At 38.1% G+C, this 20,293-nt stretch overlaps 1 protein-coding gene across 2 annotated transcripts; it reads left to right on the top strand.

Annotated features, from left to right (window-relative positions):
• The first annotated feature begins 1,784 nt into the window (after positions 1 to 1,784).
• LOC122652577 (protein trichome birefringence-like 14) lies at positions 1,785 to 20,100 on the top strand. Of its 2 annotated transcripts, none has more exons than XM_043846362.1 (6): positions 1,785 to 1,803; positions 2,312 to 2,487; positions 5,026 to 5,350; positions 12,731 to 12,946; positions 18,557 to 18,752; positions 18,932 to 20,100. In XM_043846362.1, exons 3-6 carry the CDS (start codon positions 5,194 to 5,196, stop codon positions 19,758 to 19,760), a joined length of 1,398 nt encoding a protein of 465 aa, XP_043702297.1. In that variant the 5' UTR covers positions 1,785 to 1,803; positions 2,312 to 2,487; positions 5,026 to 5,193; the 3' UTR covers positions 19,761 to 20,100. The 2 variants fall into 2 exon arrangements, with proteins under 2 accessions (XP_043702297.1, XP_043702298.1); XM_043846363.1 differs by lacking the exon at positions 1,785 to 1,803 and adding an exon at positions 1,977 to 1,993.
• Positions 20,101 to 20,293: the final 193 nt, after the last annotated feature.

Below are 20,293 nucleotides of genomic sequence, written 5' to 3'. Positions count from 1 at the left end.
CCAAATCCATAGTCGATCTCCTGTTTTCTAAGCTTGGGCTCTGGCTCTTACTCTTGATTGGGCTTCGGGCTCGGGTCAAGACTTGTTTATAGAGGCCCATTTACAATTTTACAATAGAAGATAAAATAAGTAATTTAAAGAGTTTATGCAGGCCTATATCATCGTATCATCATAAATTTCATTTGAATCTCCTTCAGATGATTTTAAATCATGATAAGTCTCTAGTTACTAATATCACAGTGGATCCGTTCCAACCGACCCACAGAATGAACATATTAGAGAGAGAGAGAGAGGAAACCTTCCATCTTGTAATCCCAAGATCTTTCCCAAAGTTGGCCGATGTGGGATTGGAGTGTGAGAAGTCCGAGTCCATGACACTAGGGAGCGGTAAACCGTGAAAGTTGTAGCTTCATTTTCATATCTGTTGTCCCAGCTGAGCTCTGCTGTCAACTAGTTATAATCAATACAGAAAACAATGGGATTTGATCTCTAAACAACGCCATGCTGCTATCAACTAGTTATAATCAATACAGAAAACAATGGGATTTGATCTTTGAACAACGCCATGCTGCTATCAACTAGTTATAATCAATACAGAAAACAATGGGATTTGATCATTGAACAACGCCATTTGCACTTTTATTTTCCTCATGAATCTGACTTGTGATTGATCGAAATCATAAAATTGTTATCAGTCATAGACCCATCAACCTCTACAACATTGCATACAAAATAATCTCCGAACCATTAACAAACATTCAATTGGTTTTGCTATTTAAAGTATTTAAACATAACAAATCAAACGTGAGATACCTTTTAACATAGTTTTTCCAAATATTAGAAAAATGTAATTTACCTCTTGTCATGGTGGTGGCTATCATTCCAATAAAACGTTGACTTAACTCCTCTCTCTTAACAAACATTCAATTGGCTTTGCTATTTAAAGTATTTAAACATAACAAATCAAACGTGAGATACCTTTTAACATAGTTTTTTCAAATATTAGAAAAATGTAATTTACCTTTTGTCATGGTGGTGGCTATCATTCCAATAAAACATTGACCTAATTCCAAGAGAGAGGTTGTTGGTTCGACTCTTCCCTCATCAAATGATAGACATCCTTATTTTCCTCCCTCCCTCCACCTTGAGCTGGGCCGCCACCCTGGCTGCTTTCTTGGGCTGTCACCACTCCTAATGGCGGATCTGATGAAAAAAAAAACAAGAAAAACTTTGTGGGTCTCATGTAGCTAACACCGTCCCCACGTCACAGCTGGTGTGGCCGTGTGGGGAGCTATCTCCCTTTAGTTTTTAATTTTTTTTTTTTTTTTTTTTTGATAAACTTTCCCCCTATGGTTGGGTAGTACTTACATTAATCATAACTATATTAACTATTATTTATATTTACATAAATACCCTTAAATGCTGATGAGGTGGCAACGGGTGGGTCTCATAGCACTCCGAAAAAATCGGCAGAGAGAGAACTTAAAAAAAACAGAAAAGGGAAAAGCCTTGCAGTCAAAGTAGATCCGGTTCCGGTCACCGTACGGCGTACGCCTATTGAGTTAATGGCGATAATGATTATATTATAATTACTCTGTTTCCTTCCTTCTGAGAGAGCAATTCTGCCGTAGAAGAGTGTTGATGAAAGCCTTTCCGGTGCGGTGCGAAAACCTATTGTGGAAGCTGGGAAACTATTTACAGTAGAGCCATTTCCACATATTAATCTGCGGCTCCCTATTTCTAGGCAAGCTGCGGTCCTACGTCGGTTCTCTCTTTCTGGCAACCCAAGTTATTCGCATAACGGTAAAGTCCTCTCTCTCTCTTACTCTCTCATTCGGGCTCTGCAGAGAGATTCTGGCACCTGCAACTTGTTTCTTTTTTCCTGTGAAAATTTCAAGTCAAAATTCATGGATTTTTATACTTTTTTTCTTGGTAATTTTCAGTTCTTTAGTTCTTCTTTCTTCCTTCACGTATAATTTTCATTTTTGAACATGTAAGTTTGAGAAGAATACAAAGTTAGCTTCGCTCTTTTTTGTTTTTCCTTGCCAAAGTACAGTTTTGATCTTATTTTTCCTACTTGCATTGAGTTTTCTGTTATTCTTTCCCAGTTGCATTTGATTTATTTATTTTTTGGTTGCTTGTGGAAGATCTAGGGATTCTACTGTTGAAAATATTTGTTTCCTCCGTAATGTTGTTGCTGATCCAATTATTTTCAAAATTTATGATTGTAGTTTTTCCTTATTTAGTTATATAAACTTTTGGTTCTCATTTCAAAATTTCCTTGTATCCATCTAAAATCTCTTCTTTACAGGAATCTCTCCACCATATCAGCAAGATCGTAGAGAAAAATCTCCATGATGAATTGCTATTCTGAGACAAAGTTCACATCCGAAACAATCTGAGAAAAGAATAAATTGCAACAGCTGTCCAAGGCATTAATCAAATGTGATCAGACAGCTTTCCAGTGCACCAACGTAATGTGGCCTGGTAAATTTCATTGTGTTATGTAATCTAGTCCATATTATTATAAGCTTCTATTTCAATTAATTTGTAGTTTACCAATACATTAAATATTTCAACTTCTAGACCAACAATCATGAATTCCACTTTGATGCTCTAAATTCAATTTACTAATCCCTGGTTGTAGCTTTTATTTTCATATCATTTGAACTGGAATCAGTGTTCATTTTTTCATCATCAGAGGCTTTTTATGTTTGGTGTATGCTTATTAGCTGCTCCCCTGTATATAAAGATAAGTAATAGTACTGAGTTCTCCCATCAGTTGGTCCTTCTGGGGCTCAACTACTTGTCTTGACTGAAGATGCTTTGAGCGGTTAGAGGAGTTGTTTGGGGTATACACTATACACTGTGGCAACCAAACTGAAAAATGTGGACAGTAATTTTATTTGGAGGTTGTCATTGGTATATGGTCCTCACAGTCTAAGAAAGCAGGGTGACTTATGGTTTGAATTGAATGATATTTGTCAATCATTGGATGACACCTAGTGTCTCAAGAGTCTATAACAAATTAAAATCCATGTCCTTTGAACTGGGCTAACAACCACTACTGATCTGTGAGGAAAAATAATGGGAAGCTGCAAGCCCGAATAAGATAGAACAAGGCATAATCCCATGCAATAAGGAGAATATATATATATATTTATAGCTTAGACAAACCACGAGCTAACTTTCCATACATGAAAACCTCTCTGAACACATCAATTGTCATGAAAACCACTAGACTGACTGCCAAAACGTTAACATATAAGTGAGGTAACATAAAATCACCCTCTAGCTTACCGCTTATACTAGGCGGTACCTTCATTGCAAGGCCTTAAGCTAAGCAGCATGTAATATACATAACCACTTATACTAGGTGGCATGAAACCCTCATTGTGACCACTTATCCTAGGTGGCACACACACACTGCTTATGCTAGGCGGCATGCAACATAACATCATGTATACCTCATCCAGCACCTTACCTCCTGATGGAAAAGGTTACAGTCAAGTCCAAACCAAGAAAATCATAAATCATCCATCTCTTACATTCACATAAAATCATGCATTATCATTTCTTAGGTGACAACTTTGTCAACATACCATCTCACATGCTTGAAAAATCTTTACATTGAAAATCACAGCAAAACATATAAAATGGCACACTTGAATATTCTTAAACAAGTAAAATCATGAAATAACTTATCATAAAATATGAATTCACGTTTCTTTAAGAAAACTCATTGTAAATCGTAGTATAAAACATAGAACCATATAACCATAAATACATAGGTGACAACAGGCCATGTTCCACACAACCCCTATTTTCTCTCCCTCTTCTGTTTTTTTTTTTTATCCTTCCTTTTCTCCCTCACGGCCTCACCTAAACCATGAGCCCTTCCTCCAAAATCTTAAAATGTGGAGCCCCTCCTCCTTCCTACTCCTCCTACTCTTTTCCTTTTTTTTCTCAACACAATTGATTACATAGGACATGTTTCCTTCTTTTTCTTAATGCACAATCACAAAGACTGCCCATGCGTATAGGATGAGTCCTATTATTCTTAAAATAGGTTTCTTGTAGATACTCGATCAGCATAGGATATTTAGAACCCAAATAACCATAGGTTTCTAGGCTTGGATTGACATAAGATTTCTGAATTCAGTTGGACAAAGTTGACCTTTTAAAAAGTTAGCTATTGGAAAACAGAAATATAGGAGATGAGGGACCTTCTACTTTTCCAACAACCTTCCCAACTCAACACTAATGGCTGAAACTTATTGTCTGAAACAAAAATCAAAGAAGCTTCTAAGTTAACAACTCCATAAGCTGGCTGAATTCTTAGCTAACACAGCTGAAAGCTTCTGGTTTAACTTTCACACTTGCCAAGTCCAAATGGCAATTGATCTTCACCTCAAGTGCTGGCCAATTCAAGGTCTAAACCTGCCAAGAAAAAGAGCTGGCCGAATATCATCATAAATCGCTGGACCAAATCCCTTTCATATAGGACTTGGTAAATAATAAACCAAGCTGGCCCAAAAATTTGATTGGCTCATGGTTAAACCAACCTCTCCTGTGTGTACCAAACATATACACACACCCACATACATATACTTCATTTTATAATTTGTGCCATAACATGTATACCATCTGGGTTTTCCAAAAATTTGGGATGTTACATCAATTCAGTGACAGTTTAGTGGAACTAAATCAAAATGATTACCTAATGGGAGTACATTTGCTCTTCACAACCCAGATATAACCCCCCCCCCCCCCAAAAAAAAAGAAAAGAAAGAAAGAATTTTCTTCATCCCTGAGTTTGAAGAATATCATATCAAAATATTTATTTCTTTTGTCTTGCACCATTCAATTTTTTGTTGATCATTTGTGATATGATAATTTGGCAATAAAGAAGATGCATATTATCAAGCCCACCTGAATTAACTTTACTTTCCCCCCTACATTTTGATTCATGCGGCTTGTATCTCTTTGCTTTGATTTTTAATACTATTACTTTTGTGTGTTCAGCTGGACGGACCAACATTTTTTAACTGTAGGAAAAGATGAAGTCTTGCTAACTATCCTCCATGTAGAGATGATCAAAAGAAAACTCTTTTTATGATAGCAGGACCATTCCATGTCTTCAACTTTATGACCAGGACAAGGAATTGAATCTTTTGCTCTTCATCAGTAAGGATGAAGGGAGGAAATCTTTATAGATTGAGAGGGAAAAAACTCTCTTTTATCCTTTCCGTTCTCATTTGCACAACCATTCTTCTTTGGGCATGGGAAAAGACTCCCCTTGTCACTTCGTTACTGCCAGCCCAAGATCAGTTTGTGATGCCATACTCAGGTTTGTCTTAGTCTTCATCCATATTTTCCTGGTCTTTACCTTCATAGGGTATTTTCATTTTGTTATATATTATACAACCATCATATGAAGGGTTGGGGGTAGGTAAAATTAATTAATTGAGAAATAGTGAGTATTATATAGAATATGTTTTTAGTTTTGTTTTGTAGAGTTTTTAGTTTTGTTCAGTACAGAAAGCCTTTGAAAAGAGATTCCACACTGCCAATGTGCCACCTTGGTGCTAATCTTGCTTTTGGCTATTTGTAAATCCAATTAAAATTATGTTTAAATAACCTTTCACTCTCTCAATTTTAGAGGAAGCAAGACTCTAGTAATCATAACTTTCATTAGAGATAGAGAAGAAACATGCATAAGGTCTATTTTCACTTTTGACTAACTTCATTTTATCCAAATTTTCATTCTTATGTACAATAGATATGTTATTCCAAAAGTATGTGATTTCCATCTCCTTTAAAGCTTAAGTTTAGAACTGCTGCCCACATGACATATCATGTGGAAAATCATCTGTGTTATTATCTCATTATCATCATTGTCATTATTGTTATTTGTCAAGGTTTTCTTCACAACCTCTAAAGGCAAGAAGGTCACTGTTGGATGAACCGTGGGTCAGAGAGAGGGAATAAAATAATGGAATTGCTTGTATTAATGAGAGAAAGGCCCCTCTATTTATAATAGAGGGGAAGTTACAAATAATCGAAGCTAGGCGATGTGGGACTAAAACCCACATAGCCGACATAAGCTAATAACACTTAATAACATAAAATTAACCCTAAAAGGACCAGAATACCCGGTATTCTGGAGTACATATATTCTAACACTCCCCCTCACGCTGGATTTTACAAATATGAAAGAAGGAAGATCCAGCGTGGACTAAAGAAAAAAACTCTCTCCATAACAATGCTAACACTCCCCCTCAAGTTGGCGCATACAAGGTAATAATGCCCAACTTGAATAAAATGGGAAAAATAAGTTGTAGCAGATTCCAGCTTCAAAATGAATGCAGCTCCCAAATAGACCTTCAAACTTGGACAGACTTGATCAGCAAAAAGGCATCTCTCACCAATCTTTGTCCAATAATGAATCTCTGTATTATAATCTTGAAGATAAGTAACTAGGGTAGTTGTCAGATGAGTCAAGTAGCAGTAAAAAACAAGCAGTGGAAGAAATCAACCCAATTTGTAGAACCTCATATAGGCAGGTAATAACCAAACATCTTCAAAAATAACCAAACATCTTCAAAACTTTTAACACCAGCCTCCCGCTTACGACAAACCTAACCCAATAACAAAGTAGATACCCTTTGGCAATGGTGAAACTTCTGACCTTTTTGGCAATGGTGAAACCTCTGACCTTCTATGTATTGCACCAAGTAAGTGTCCCTGCATGTTCTGCTCTCTGCAATGGCTGTAGGTATACCGTATATAATCCCCCCTCACGTGTAGTGCACATGGACATAAGAGAGATGATTGCAAAACATAACATTCCAGAGTTTGGCAATGGCTGCCAAGTGTAATGGAAAAAGAAGAAAAGGCAAACAAGAGAATACCATGATCTTCCAAAGTGTTTATGGGGAATGCCAAGGTATGTTTCGGGAGGTGATGAAGGAAAAATAGCAGTGAGATACTGAAGTAGGAGCAAATGATGCAATATATAAAGTTCCAACCATCTTCCATCGATCAAACAAACACTTTTGATAGAAACCTCTGCAGGGGAGAAACTCCTAACTCCAATGGTCAAATTTGAGAAGTATACAGATCTGATTTGAAGTAAGGAAATGCTCCATCTTTCAAGGCTTGATCAATCTTCAAACAAGAAGGAGCAATTGTGCGAAAAACTCCAAGGTAGAAACTCCCACATGCTAAACAGTACTAACAAAGATATCCGGACAGCAGTTGAAGAAGCTTCAACAAAAACTGGATCAGATCTAAATCAGTAACAATGCTAGGATTCAAGCTCCAAAGTAAGCTGGATTTGAACCAGAAAATCTCCACATAACTGAATAGGTTCGTAGGTGCAGCCAATAACCGTAGAACACACTGTTGTAGTCCCAAAGAAGCTGATCTCCAAGGTAGCAGATTCGAGTCTTCCATAACAAAAGAAATTCGATCTCCAATAACAGGAAACTCAGTCACAATCATAGGGCAGCAGTATTCCACATGAAAGCAGCAGTAACACATCAACTAGTCATGCTTACAGAAGCCAATCAATAACACCAGCTAGGTAGGTAGTGGAGCTCAAAATAACCAGCAAATCTAAGATAAATAACCAGATAAATCCATAGGCAGATGAAGCAGCCCGCCATAGAGGAATAAGTAAGTGAACTAATGTATAAATTGAAGAAACCAAGCCAACAGAATGAACTGTAATTTTTACTAGAAAAACCTGATGAATGATGCTGAATAATGGGTTGAATACTCTTCTGATGTTTATAAAACTCTCCTAAAAAAATCAGCAATAGTGGACTGCCCTAACCCTTAGATCGATTATAGCCAGGGTTTTGTAAAAAATCCTGAAAGTGAATATCGATTGTAGGGAAGGGGGCTTCAACAAAAGTGAGGATGACTTGTCAAAGGTGCAGGCTTATTGTAATACAGGCTGACCTCAACTGCTGGAATGGATCTCCAGTTCGAATGACCAATCTTCTTGGTAATTGAGACTTGATCTTCATGTGGGAGAAATACCAAAAATCGCAGAAAAAGAGGGCAACAGCTATCTTGTGCAGTCGACCTTCTTCAAGCCATAAATAGTTGAAGTAAAATGTCCTTCTTAATGGTAGAAACACCAAAAAATTCCAATAGCAGCAAACAACCCTAACCCTAAAATCGATATGGGTCAGGGTTTTGAAAAAACCCTGAAAAGAAGGATCGATTGGGGTTAGGGGTCTTCAAACACTTGGAAAGAGACTAATACTGAGGTCGAGTGATCCTTGTAGGTGGAGTAATCATCCCTCCAAAAGGCAGCAAAAATTGAAACCTGTAACCCTGCTGTCGATTTGAGTTAGGGTTTTAATAGGGAACCATAAAAGGCAGGATGAGAAGAATTTGCTGTAGGGAAAATCCAGCCATCAGATTGTGTTCAAACTGAGGTCGATTAGGGCTTGGTTTAGTTGGGAAATATCCCTGAAATACTGGCTACATTTGACAAGGGAAACCCCAACATCGATTGGAGTCAGGGTTTTGAAAAACCCTGACAAGGTGAAATCGATTTGGGGATCTAGGCTGGAAAAAAAATAACAATTGATGGAGATAAAGAAAAAGGGAAGTTAGGTTTAGGAATAGGGTAGAATAGGGCTGGAAAAAGGCTGCATAGGGTGTTCCTAAATTAGAAGATCAGGTTTATAGAGATCTGATCTCAAAGAAGGGGAACTCCAAATCGCAGATGAGGCTTCCAGCAGGGTTTTTTAATAAAAAACGATAGAAGAGAAAGGGGGGCAGCACTAAATCATCGATATTATGTCTACCTCATTAGTGCTGCCCCTGTTTTTGGGCTGAAAGGGAGAAGAACAGGAGCAGGAAAAAACGAGAAAAGGGAGAAGAGGAGGAGAGATCGATTGGAGGAAAAGAAGGGAGAATATAGGGTTTTTCTCTCTAACCTAGATCAGACCAGCTCTGATACCATGTTGGATGAACCGTGGGTCAGAGAGAGGGAATAAAATAATGGAATTGCTTGTATTAATGACAGAAAGGCCCCTCTATTATAAATAGAGGGGAAGTTACAAATAATAGAAGCTAGGCGATGTGGGACTAAAACCCACATAGCCGACATAAGCTAATAACACTTAATAACATAAAATTAACCCCAAAAGGACCAGAATACCGTGGGGGTATTCTAACAGTCACATCGATAACCCTAATATCTGCTGTTTGGCAACTTATTTGGGGCTCAACTTTTGTGGGGATGTTGTCCATATCAACATTTAATCATGTGATTAGTGTTTTGCCCGTTGCATTTACTTGTGGCTATACAGAGCTTCAAAAAATTGTTGGGAATTCAATTTTGGATTTATTGGTTTAATGGCTGGAAATACAAAAAAGCAAAGTTAATACATGGTGGGCCATTTATTGGCTATATCAACCTACATTTTACCTAAGAGATGGCTGTCAAGGCGAACTTCTTGTGATGTGGCAATGTAACAGACATTTCCCATTTCTGTTATTATTATTGTTGTTGTTCCTGTTTGACTTCAGAAGCAAATTAAGAAACTTATACCAAATTTAAAATATTTTCTGCTTTCCCATGTAAATATAATACAATCGAAAAACCAGAGGCAAAACCCGTCCTCGAAAGCCTATATATTTTTTCATTATTTGAGCATGAAAACCTGCAGTGTAAGCCCAAAAATTTAAGAAAAACCAAATTCTCAAATTGATTTGTTCCAAATTGCATCTCTTAAATGAATCCTTTTTAATTCTGTAAGATAATATTCCCAAGAAATAAATCAGAAGAGCAAAATAAAAAGGGTTGAGAAGCATTTGAGTTTAATAACAGAAAAGAATCTTCGTTTGAGCTTTGATAGAAGATAAAAAGGCAAAGCATAGTTGTCAAGGCGATAGGCAAATCAAGACTGTCAAGGGGTGAAAAAACTTAAGGCGACCCAAAACAAACCGCTTGGATGCCTAGGCGACACCTTGACAACCTTGAGGCAAACACATGAAAAGAATGGTAGGTTAACAGAATTTGGATGTTTTACAATGCACACCAGGTCTATAATCTGGAGAATTGGGGGGGGGGGGGGACAGTTAGAATGAGAGGATGTTCTAGGGTAAACTTCTGTGGATTTGACATGAAAGAAATATCTTGTTCTTTTTCCGTTTATTTTCTGGTTAACCAAGCCAAGTTTGGGCCCTAGATGCATCCCTTCCAGTTTATATAGTCATGACTCAATGACTCATGAGGATCTTGTCCTTAGGAGGACAGCCTTCTGAGGCAAAATTTTCAAATGGATTTTTTGTCCTGAGGATGAATCCTAGGCATTCATTCAGTCAAGCAACCATCATCTTTATAATATAATATACCAATCTTGGGATCTTGACGTTGGAGGTCAGTAGTACTGCTATTGGGGAAATCTCTTAATACAATCTGAAATGATGAACAAAGCCTATTTTGATATTACATGGGTTGGAATAATCAATTTTGTGGGTTTCTTTGTAATGGGCTATATTTCAATTGACCTATAATATGACTAGAAGGTAGGATTCTGGCATTTAATTATTTTCCTCGTAAAATTAGGACTTTGTTGGTCCTAGTTTTGTTAGGATTTTAGAATTCTAGTTTTCCTTGTCACTTTAAGAGTTCAGTTATGGTTTTTTCAGTCTATAATTGGTCAGATAAGTAGTGGTTTGAGTTGTATTTGGATTAAGACAAATTTCTAAGAGTCAAATTCAGATTTTAAGAGTTTTATATAAGCATATGTTTCCTGCCCTCTGGCCATATGAGATTATTTTCACAATTTCAATAGAAATTTGTTTTTTGGGTACTTTAGCTTGCCAACAACCAGACCAGCTGTGACTGGATTTAACCTCTGTCGGTTTTCTCTTTGTCCTCTTTTCTCTTCTTTTTCCTCCTTATGATACCTTCTTCTTATCGTCTACCGCTGTTACTATATTGCTGCTACTAAGAATTATCAGACATTCATTAGCAGGTCAGATTTCTTCTTTCTGGTTTCAGTTCTTTTAAATTGTGCCGCCCATTTTGTACACCTGTTCTGTGCTGCTATCAGTCTTCTAGTTCAGTCAATTTGAACCTCAAGTCTGTTCTCTGGGTTTGCTTTATTTATCATCCTTAAATTCTGGTTATAGATCTGTTAGAAAGTTCCTATTGTTTTATTTATTTTTGGTTAAAAAGTTTGGGAAAGGACTGAATGAAGATCCACTTGAAGCTGCAAAGCCTCAAGAGAAGGTTCTCACTGACTTAAGGAAGCAAAGGCGGTCAGATTTGTATTTCTCAACAATTTTGTGAAGAGGAACATATAGTTGCTAACATTGTTCCAGTAGTTTGAGAGATGTTCAAAGTTTTTGTTGCGTTGAAGGATAGAGTTGTTTGTGTGGTACTGATGTGTTACTCGACTCGAGGTTGAGTCTTTTCCAACCGCTTGGCGAAGGGGGGAATAATGCAGTCTGAAGTGAACAACAGAGATTATTTTGATATTAAATGGTTTTTGGGTTTATTAGTTTTGTGGGTTTCTTTGCAATGAGCTATTTTAATGGGCTTATAATATGGCTAAAAGTTAGGCATACGCAATTTAAGTCTTCTCCAGGTAGCATTAGGAGCTTAGAAGTCAAATTGGTTGTTCTGTCTAGATTCTGAATTTGTCATGTGCTTTTTCAAGCTATTATCGTTCAGATATTTGAGTTGTATTAATTAAGCAAATTTCCAGTCAAATGAGTCAGTGATATATGAGCTATATAAGCTGTCCTCTGGCTATATGAGGTTTTTTTCTTATTTTTTGAAATAGAATTTCTGTTTTGTACTTTGCTTCTAAATGAGCAGATCAGCTGTTCCTGGAGTTTCTGTTCTCCTCTGTTCTCTTTTATCTTCCCTTTCCTTCCCACGATATCTCTCCTCCTTTTCTTCTACTACTGTTTGCTGCTGCTAAGAATTATTAAACATCCATTAACATGTCAGCCTTCTTGTTTCTTGTTGCAGTTCTTGTATTATGTTTGCCAGTTTCTACGCCTGTTTTGTGCTGCTATCAATTTCTTCTAGTTTCAGTCAAGCCCATCCTTAGTCTGTTTTCTGAGTTTGCTTTATTCTTCAGTTGCTGTTTCATAATTTGGAATATGGACCAGAATACAGTCTGGTCCAATTGGATATCCAGGAAGCCTGAGTCTTTTGTTAATTGGGCCCATTACTGGCAGGCCTATTTAGGATGATAGGATCTATGATCCCTTGCCCTAGTCATCTCTATATCTGGTGAGTAGATAATAAGCTGTATAATAAGAGTAGGCATGCCTATGCCCCAACCACGTTTATCACTTGAGCCAACATTCAGAAGTTAATTGCAAAAATCAAGTGAGACAAATCTAAGCTGATAATATGTAACTATGATTTTCATGTGAATGAAGAAGCACCAAATATAAGACATGTTTCCGTTCTAAATCTTAGAAAACGAAAAGAAGGATTGTACAAAGCTGTATCAAATGTAGCTTGTGCCATGGAATACATAATTTCTGTGTATGTTTCTTATACATTTCTTAATCTTCAGTGTTACTATATCTTGAATTGATATCCATTTTAACTTCTTCAGTATGTGGATTTGTTGGTGGAGAAATATTCATTAACCTGCTTGCGTTTGAACATTAAGATGTGTTAGCAGCCACATAAGCTCTTTCAAGATCTTTGACCTTTTATGTGCTGTTGCAGAGTATCTAGTGGATTCTCATATGAAACCATCCCAAGTTATAAACCCCATGGAGCATTTTGAGGAGGGCTTTTCAGATGCGATCGCGACAGGAGAAACAAGAAATGAACCGTTGGTACAAAATTTTTCTGTGCCACCAATAAGTCTAGCTACCTCAAATTCCACTAAAAACATAGAAAATATTCGTGATTTTGCAAGATCCTCTGCGGAGACAAAAGGTATTTTGCATTGCTCCAATCACTTTTCCCCCTTGTTTAAGAGTGTAGGTTCATTGTTTGGTAGAAATGCAGTTGCCTTTATTCAATCTTCATGCTCGAAGGGGCAAGAATTTCATTTACAAAGGAAATCCATCTCCTCAGGCATAGAAGAGTTCCAGTCCCCAGGTATAGGATGGCCTTGGCTCATCTGGCTAGCTTGTGGGGATCCTCCACCACGGGGCCACCCTTTTTTTTTCTTTCGTTTTCTTTTGATTGATAATAATGAGTTTTTCATAGTTAAAGAACAATAGAGTACAGATCATAGTGTATAACTACAACAAGAAAGGCCCAAGCCTGAGGTCCCACAAAGGGAACTAAAGAATAGGATACAAGGGTTCCTAATTACTCCCTGCCAGTTCAATGTCAACCGAATTAGCAGATTGCATGCTCCATGACAAAAAAATACCTTGGTACTGGGAAAACATTGCTTTCCTAATGAAGTGTGTTTTTAGGGACCACCAGAATGATCTTGCACCCATCTAGCACTGTAATCGAGTCTCATTCAATGATGGTTTCTAACCAGCCATTAGGTATGGAGACTTTTCTATCCATAACAGCTGAGCTGTGATTGAATTCGAAGTTCAAACAGGACCAGAAAACCAGCGCAATACTGCTCTCATCTTTTCTGAACATGCCACCTATACCAGCAGGGTCTGGATTAGCATTAACCATAGAGATACCATACACATTCAATTTGAAGATGCTAGAGGGGGTATATCCAATGGTGCTGATTCTGCAAAGGAACCATCCTAGAAGAATCCCCAAGGACCAGGGTCTCAAGAAGATAGTGAATAGAAATAACATGAAAAGCCTCCAGAATAGTGACTCATGTTGCTGCCCTCAACATAATGATCTCAATCACTTCTTAGAAGGATCTCACCTAGCAGCTTTTGGGCTGGCTCATTAGCGTCTCTGGGTACATAACCACCTAGAAGGACTGGAAACTTTCCCATCAAACCTCTGATGTCAAACAAACATAATAGTTGTAATCTCTTGAAGCAGACTTTGACAGTCAGATAGTATTCTCAGCCTTGTTGCTTGCTTTTTAAGAAGTTGTTTTCAAGCCTAACCTCACTACAAAGGCTTCAACTTCATTGCAGAAAGAGGAGGGGGGGGGGGGGAGGCTCAGTCGCTTCCACCACCAAGTGCACCTTATAGCATCCATCAAAACCACCCAAAAGCCTTCATTGCCTGTTTCTGGATTTGATCTCATATGTTGAACATGGGGTGTCTTTTGGGTTCAAAAATCACTTTCCTTCATTCATCAATTGTTTTGCCCACAAACTAAAGCCATCTTTGAAATGGAGGAGATTGCCTCTTGAACAATTTCAAAGTTACCTGGGGCACAAACCGAGCTCTTTGAGCCCAAGGTGAAACTGCAGAGGCATGCTCAACCCTCTCTGCTAGCTCTCCACATCTGGGGCAAATATGACTTCTAACTACAATCTTTGAACAAGGTTAACATTCACTGCAATTGCATTGGAATTTGCCTTCCATACAGATTTTGAGCTTTGGAGGAAGAGAAGCTGACCATATAACCTTCCAAAGCTTCTTTGGGATATGAGAGCATCTAATATGTGTTTTGGTTGTTGGGTCTGATCATTTACCAACAATTTGCGGGCAGTAAACTTTGAACGTACATGAGCTTTTGAAAGTTGTAACATAGGTTAGGAGGACTGACGAGTACCTTTAGTTGGAATGGTTCTACCTCGTAATTTATTTTTTTGTTTAATTATGGGCCCAATAGATTGGGTTGTTGGCAGGGTTTTAAGTATCAGTGCGTATTGTATCGGTTTCAGTGAGTATCGATACAGTACGGTACCGATATGATACTTAAAAACAAAAACCAATTGTATCTTCCCTGTATTGACCAATATGGTCCAATTCGGGTCGATACAGTCTGATATGGTCAATACAGGTAAGATACACTAGATACGCCTCCTCTAAACCTGCAAAACAGAAACCTTGAGTGAGATATGAAACCGAGAGCAACTGAAGACCTTGGAAACTTGTTTTTCTCTTCGATCTTAGTTGGGGGAAATCATCTAGCATAAAAAAAATGACCCTAACCTTCACCATTTCAATGAGTTTTGGGGATTCACAGTGCTTAAATCGCGAATTGGAGCAGATCTAGGCAAAAAAGAGGTAGAATTGCAGATCTCTTTTATTTATTTTTGGTTATACATCCCTAGATTAAGAAAAGAGACTCAAATTCTTGCATCAAACTAATAGATATTTATTTATTCCATGATAAGGTGTTTTATGCTTCAAAATTGTATCTTGCATGTATCCTAAGCACATCCATGCGTTTCTTGAGCATTTTCATGCGTATCTTTAGCGTATCTTGCATCTCTCTAATATGATACGATACGTCTTTAAAAATCACCCTTCCGATACGATACCCGATACCGATACTTTAAACCTTAATTGTTAGTTTTCCTTTTTTGATTAGGTCTTGATTTGCTAGTTGTGTGTGCCCCAAGTTATCTAGAAGGTTATGTCTTGAAGAAAGTTTTTAGTGTCCCTTTTTTCTTAGTTAACTTTTCCATTTTCGAATTTTGAGTCCATACAAGTTAACCCCTATCGATTTTTGTGGATTTTGATGATTTAGTTTTTGGAAAGTATTTTCTGGTTAGCAAATTACATGTGATAAGCCTAGGTGGCTCTCTTTCCCCACAGTGAGATCTTCCTCTTCCTTTTTTTCTCTCCCCTCTATTCTAGTCGCAACAAAACCAGTTGCTCTCCTTCCCCAAGGTGAGATCTTCCTCTTCCTGTTTTCTCTCCCTTCTATTCTAGTTGCAACGAAATCAGCATCTCAGTCCAACGAATCCCAAGATATCATCTTGCTACTGAGATTAGCTGAAATGTATGATCCTTATACCATTAATGTTACTTTTGAGAGACTGAATTGAAATTCTAAAATTACCTAGAAATAATGAAGTGCACACATCCTGCATATGATAGCTAAAGAATAATGGCGGTATCAAAACAAGTTGGAGTGGAGGGTGGTGGATCGATATTAAACCTTTAAGCTACAGCTAATGAATGTGAGATAGAGCTTGAACTGGAACATAAACAAGCTGGGTCAGACCAGTTAGCATGATGGGTTAAATCTAGATTGATCAAATGGCATAATATACCATTTCTATATTTTATATATATCCTGCTGCAGAGCATCTTGGGCTCTGAACGTCGGTGTTTCTTCTTTTCAATTTCCATGTACAACTCAAGGGAAGTCCTGCATTTGTGGATTTGCTGTTGCGGTTATCTTTTCCCAAGTTTCATAATGGGGGAAAACTCATTCTCGTGGCCCGTTTCGGAAGTCCTTCCTAAACGGTCCATTTTAAACGACATGCAAGGTGTCATGTATCTTTATTGGTTGGCATATTCAGAGGGTGATTTTAAGGGACGTCTCGGAGGCGTATCAGAGAGATGCTAAGATATGCTAAAGATATGCATGGAAATGCTTAAGAAATGCATGGATATGCTTAGGATACATGAAAAATACTGTTTGATGCATAGTACACATTAAATAAGTAGTAATTACTTTTAATTAGGTCCAACCATAGAACGTTAGGTGGTCGGACCCGATATCTGCCACGTGGCAGATTAGTTAGAGCCCAAATTTTGTGTATAAATATGCTCCATAATACCGTGTTTACCTATAAATTTTGAAAACTCAATCAGAGTTCACCTTGTGGTAGTATTAAACTTTGAAGATTCATTACATTTTGAAAAACAAATGGATGGTTAACAACACAAGGGAAATATGACAATACATAGGTGGGAAAACGTTGGAGTTTTGTTGTGAAAATTGGCATATAACCAATCTAGACCATGCCCTTCTTATTCAACGGTTGAATTTTCCATATCATCCTTCCATGTGACACATTAGGTGAGAGTGCATGGAAGCTTCCATGGGTGGCAGACCACAGAAAAAGTTAACTAAATATAAGACCAGTGTGTTTTCTTCTTCGTCTTCTTTGCCAATGCCTTGGTGGTGGTGGAGAGGTGACAAAGAGAAGACACATAAATGAAATAAGTGTGGCTGAAATGAGGATGTTGAAATGGATGAGTGACAAAACTAGAAAGATAAAAAAAGGAATGCCTCTGTTCTCAAATTTCTCCAAATATGATTTGCACCCTAAAATTAATCTTAGTACTTCCATATTTCGACTTCTATCTTTATTTCATGCATCAGAAATCCGCATAATCAATGAAAATATTCTGATTTTCTTATGTATGCCTGCAAATTGACTCTATCCTATATACCATTTCTTTGCATCATAGTTGTCATGCCAGGCGATCCTAGGTGCTGGAGGAGGGAAGAAATCAAGACGACCAAGGTGCCCTTCCAGCAAAGGGCACCTGGACGCCTATTGACAACTATGCTTTGTATGTATGTAATATTAACGTTTTAACTCTTTTTCCTCTCCACATGCCTAAGCATAGGAGAAAGATGGATCTCTGGTTGAGTAACCCAGGCTGGGTCGCACACCTAATACTGCCATGTGGAAGGATGATGATACGGCAATTCCAACTATTGGATGTCTAAAGAATAGTCAGTATTAGCCATGTGTCAATTTCCAAATACAAATTCAATCCTCATATGTAATGCCTCACTCCCATGTATGTCCATGTACCACTCAGTTGTCCCCTGCATCCTCTTGGTAGTCCAGTATTTTTCAATGCTTTCTTTTGCCTTTTTTTTTTGGATAATAAAAAAATAAATTAGATAAAAAACAGAGAAATGTCTGCATTGTTTCCTTGGAATACAAAATTCTGCCTTTCTTGCAAGGCATATTGAACCACTTTCCTTTGCCACTTGGTCAGCTCAGATCTGGCTGAAACTTGAGATGCGAGCAAGGGAACTTGGGATGTACCTGTCCACTAAATTTCAGCTCCATATGACCCGTCGTGTGGCACAACTAATCTTAGTTGTGTGAGCCAACCAGAGAACCCACTCCTGTACAACCTACTGTGTGGGTGCTCCAACTTGTCTGGTTTGTTGAGGACTTCTTCAGTGCTTCTTATGTTTATCCGTTCAGCAAGGCAGTCTGGGTTTGAGATAATCCCTTCCTCCCTACCTTTTGGTGATGCTACCATAAACTATCGAAATATAGAATCTAAAGTTCTGGTGGCAAATTGGAAATATTCCTTTTACTTGATGAACTTTGAACTTTCTGAACCTTTCTGTATTATTAAGGATGGTAAGGAATCATCTTAAGGAAAAAAACATATGAAAGAATTGAGATTGGACTAACCTTTTCTTTTCCAGCCATGTCATGAGAAATGCCCCCAAATTTGTCCTTAGATAAGCTCATTGTCCATATATCTCTTGTTACGTTCTAAAAGAAAATGACATGTTTGTATTTTCTACGGATTTCAATGAACTAATTTTCTTGTTGATATTGGTTTGGTCAAAATACGGATCATATTTGTTTTGCCTTTTGATTTGCGAGATTTGCTGACAATTGTTTTAGCTATAAAAAATGCCAGTGATTTTACTCATCGGTACAGTTTCATCTAATTTGATCCATATTAAGGGCTTTCATTTTTTCGTCAATTCAGTTTGTAACTATGCAAAGGGTCGTTGGGTTGCGGATAACAGGCGGCCATTGTATTCTGGATTTGGATGTAAGCAGTGGTTGTCAGGAATGTGGGCTTGTCGACTGACCCAACGTACAGATTTTTCCTATGAAGGGTTCCGGTGGCAGCCAAAAAATTGTGAGATGCCAGAGTTTGAGGGATCGGCATTCCTGAGGAGGTAGTTTCTCCTTTATTCCATTTGCATTTCTTTTTGCTTTTGGGTCTACCCTCATTAATGAGAAGTGAATCTTAGCCACTTTTGTATATTGTGATATGCCATTCATTTTCCCCCCTTTCTTGGTCCAAACTTATGAGTTCAGGTATTCCCAGTGCTCTAACATTGATCATGGACTCCAGGATGCAGGACAAGACTCTTGCTTTTGTTGGGGATTCCTTGGGAAGGCAGCAGTTCCAATCTCTCATGTGTATGGTAACAGGTGGTAAAGAGAGCCCAGAAGTCCAAGATGCTGGACGTGAGTATGGTCTTGTCAAAGCTCGTGGTGCTATTCGCCCTGATGGTTGGGCTTATCGGTTCCCAAGCACCAATACCACCATCCTTTATTATTGGTCTGCGAGCCTCTGTGACTTAGAGCCCCTGAATATCACAGATACAGCCACCTCCTATGCTATGCATCTTGACAGGCCAGTGGCTTTCTTGCGCCGCTACCTTGATAGGATTCATGTTTTAGTTCTTAATACAGGACACCACTGGAACAGAGGGAAGCTTAGAGCTAACCGGTGGGTGATGTATGTGAATGGCATGCCCAACAATGATAAGAAGCGTGCAGAAATTTGGAATGCCAAGAATTTTGCAGTATATAGTGTTATCAAGTGGGTGAATTCACAGCTCCCTCAGCATCCACAGCTTAAAGCTTTCTTCAGGACCATCTCACCTAGGCATTTCCGTAATGGAGATTGGAATACTGGGGGTAACTGTGATAATACCATTCCATTGACTGGAGGGAGTGAAGTTTCTCAAGATGAGTCCAGTGATCCTGTTGTTGAGCATGCTGTAAAGGGCACAGGGATTAAGATGCTGGATATAACTCCTCTCTCTGAGTTGAGAGACGAGGGTCACATGTCCAGGTACAGTAACAAAGCGATGGAGGGTGTTAATGATTGCCTGCATTGGTGCCTACCTGGCATTCCTGACACATGGAATGAAATCCTTGCTGCACAGGTGTAATCTCCAAGTGTTTACCAACTGGGTTCCTGAACCAATTCAGCCCAGCATCTCTTCTTCATCAATAGACTAGGCGTACTTGATGCAGCATTTGAGATCCTTTTTCATTCCATTCATTGATATGAATCGATTTTCACCAAAATGGTGAAATAGAGAAGCACTCAAGGTCCAGTAACGTTTACAACAGAAATAGATATCTTTGGAATTGCAGAGGTGTTTTTGAGTCTGCAGAATTAAGAATCTCAAGAGAGGTCTTGTTGCAGAATTGAAAGATTCTGCTATCTACCTGTCCTGTGTGCATGACATAAAAAATTTATGGAAGAGGACATTCTGATGGTTTCCTGTCTCTAATTTTGTCATACATGTACTCTCTTTTTTTGCGTAGGGTTCCTCCCTCCCATCTTGTATGTTCAATTTTCCTAAGAAGCATTTTCATGTTATTTTGCATATTTTTTGGGGATGACAATTAAACAAGTGAGATCATAAGAAATACATACAATCTATTGTTCAAAGACTGGAGAACCATTGAAATATAT

Source organism: Telopea speciosissima, chromosome 2 (genome assembly GCF_018873765.1).
Source record: "Telopea speciosissima isolate NSW1024214 ecotype Mountain lineage chromosome 2, Tspe_v1, whole genome shotgun sequence".
Lineage (NCBI taxonomy): Eukaryota > Viridiplantae > Streptophyta > Magnoliopsida > Proteales > Proteaceae > Telopea > Telopea speciosissima.
Note: the sequence above shows the minus strand (reverse complement) of the source record. Positions and strands in the feature narration are given on the sequence as shown.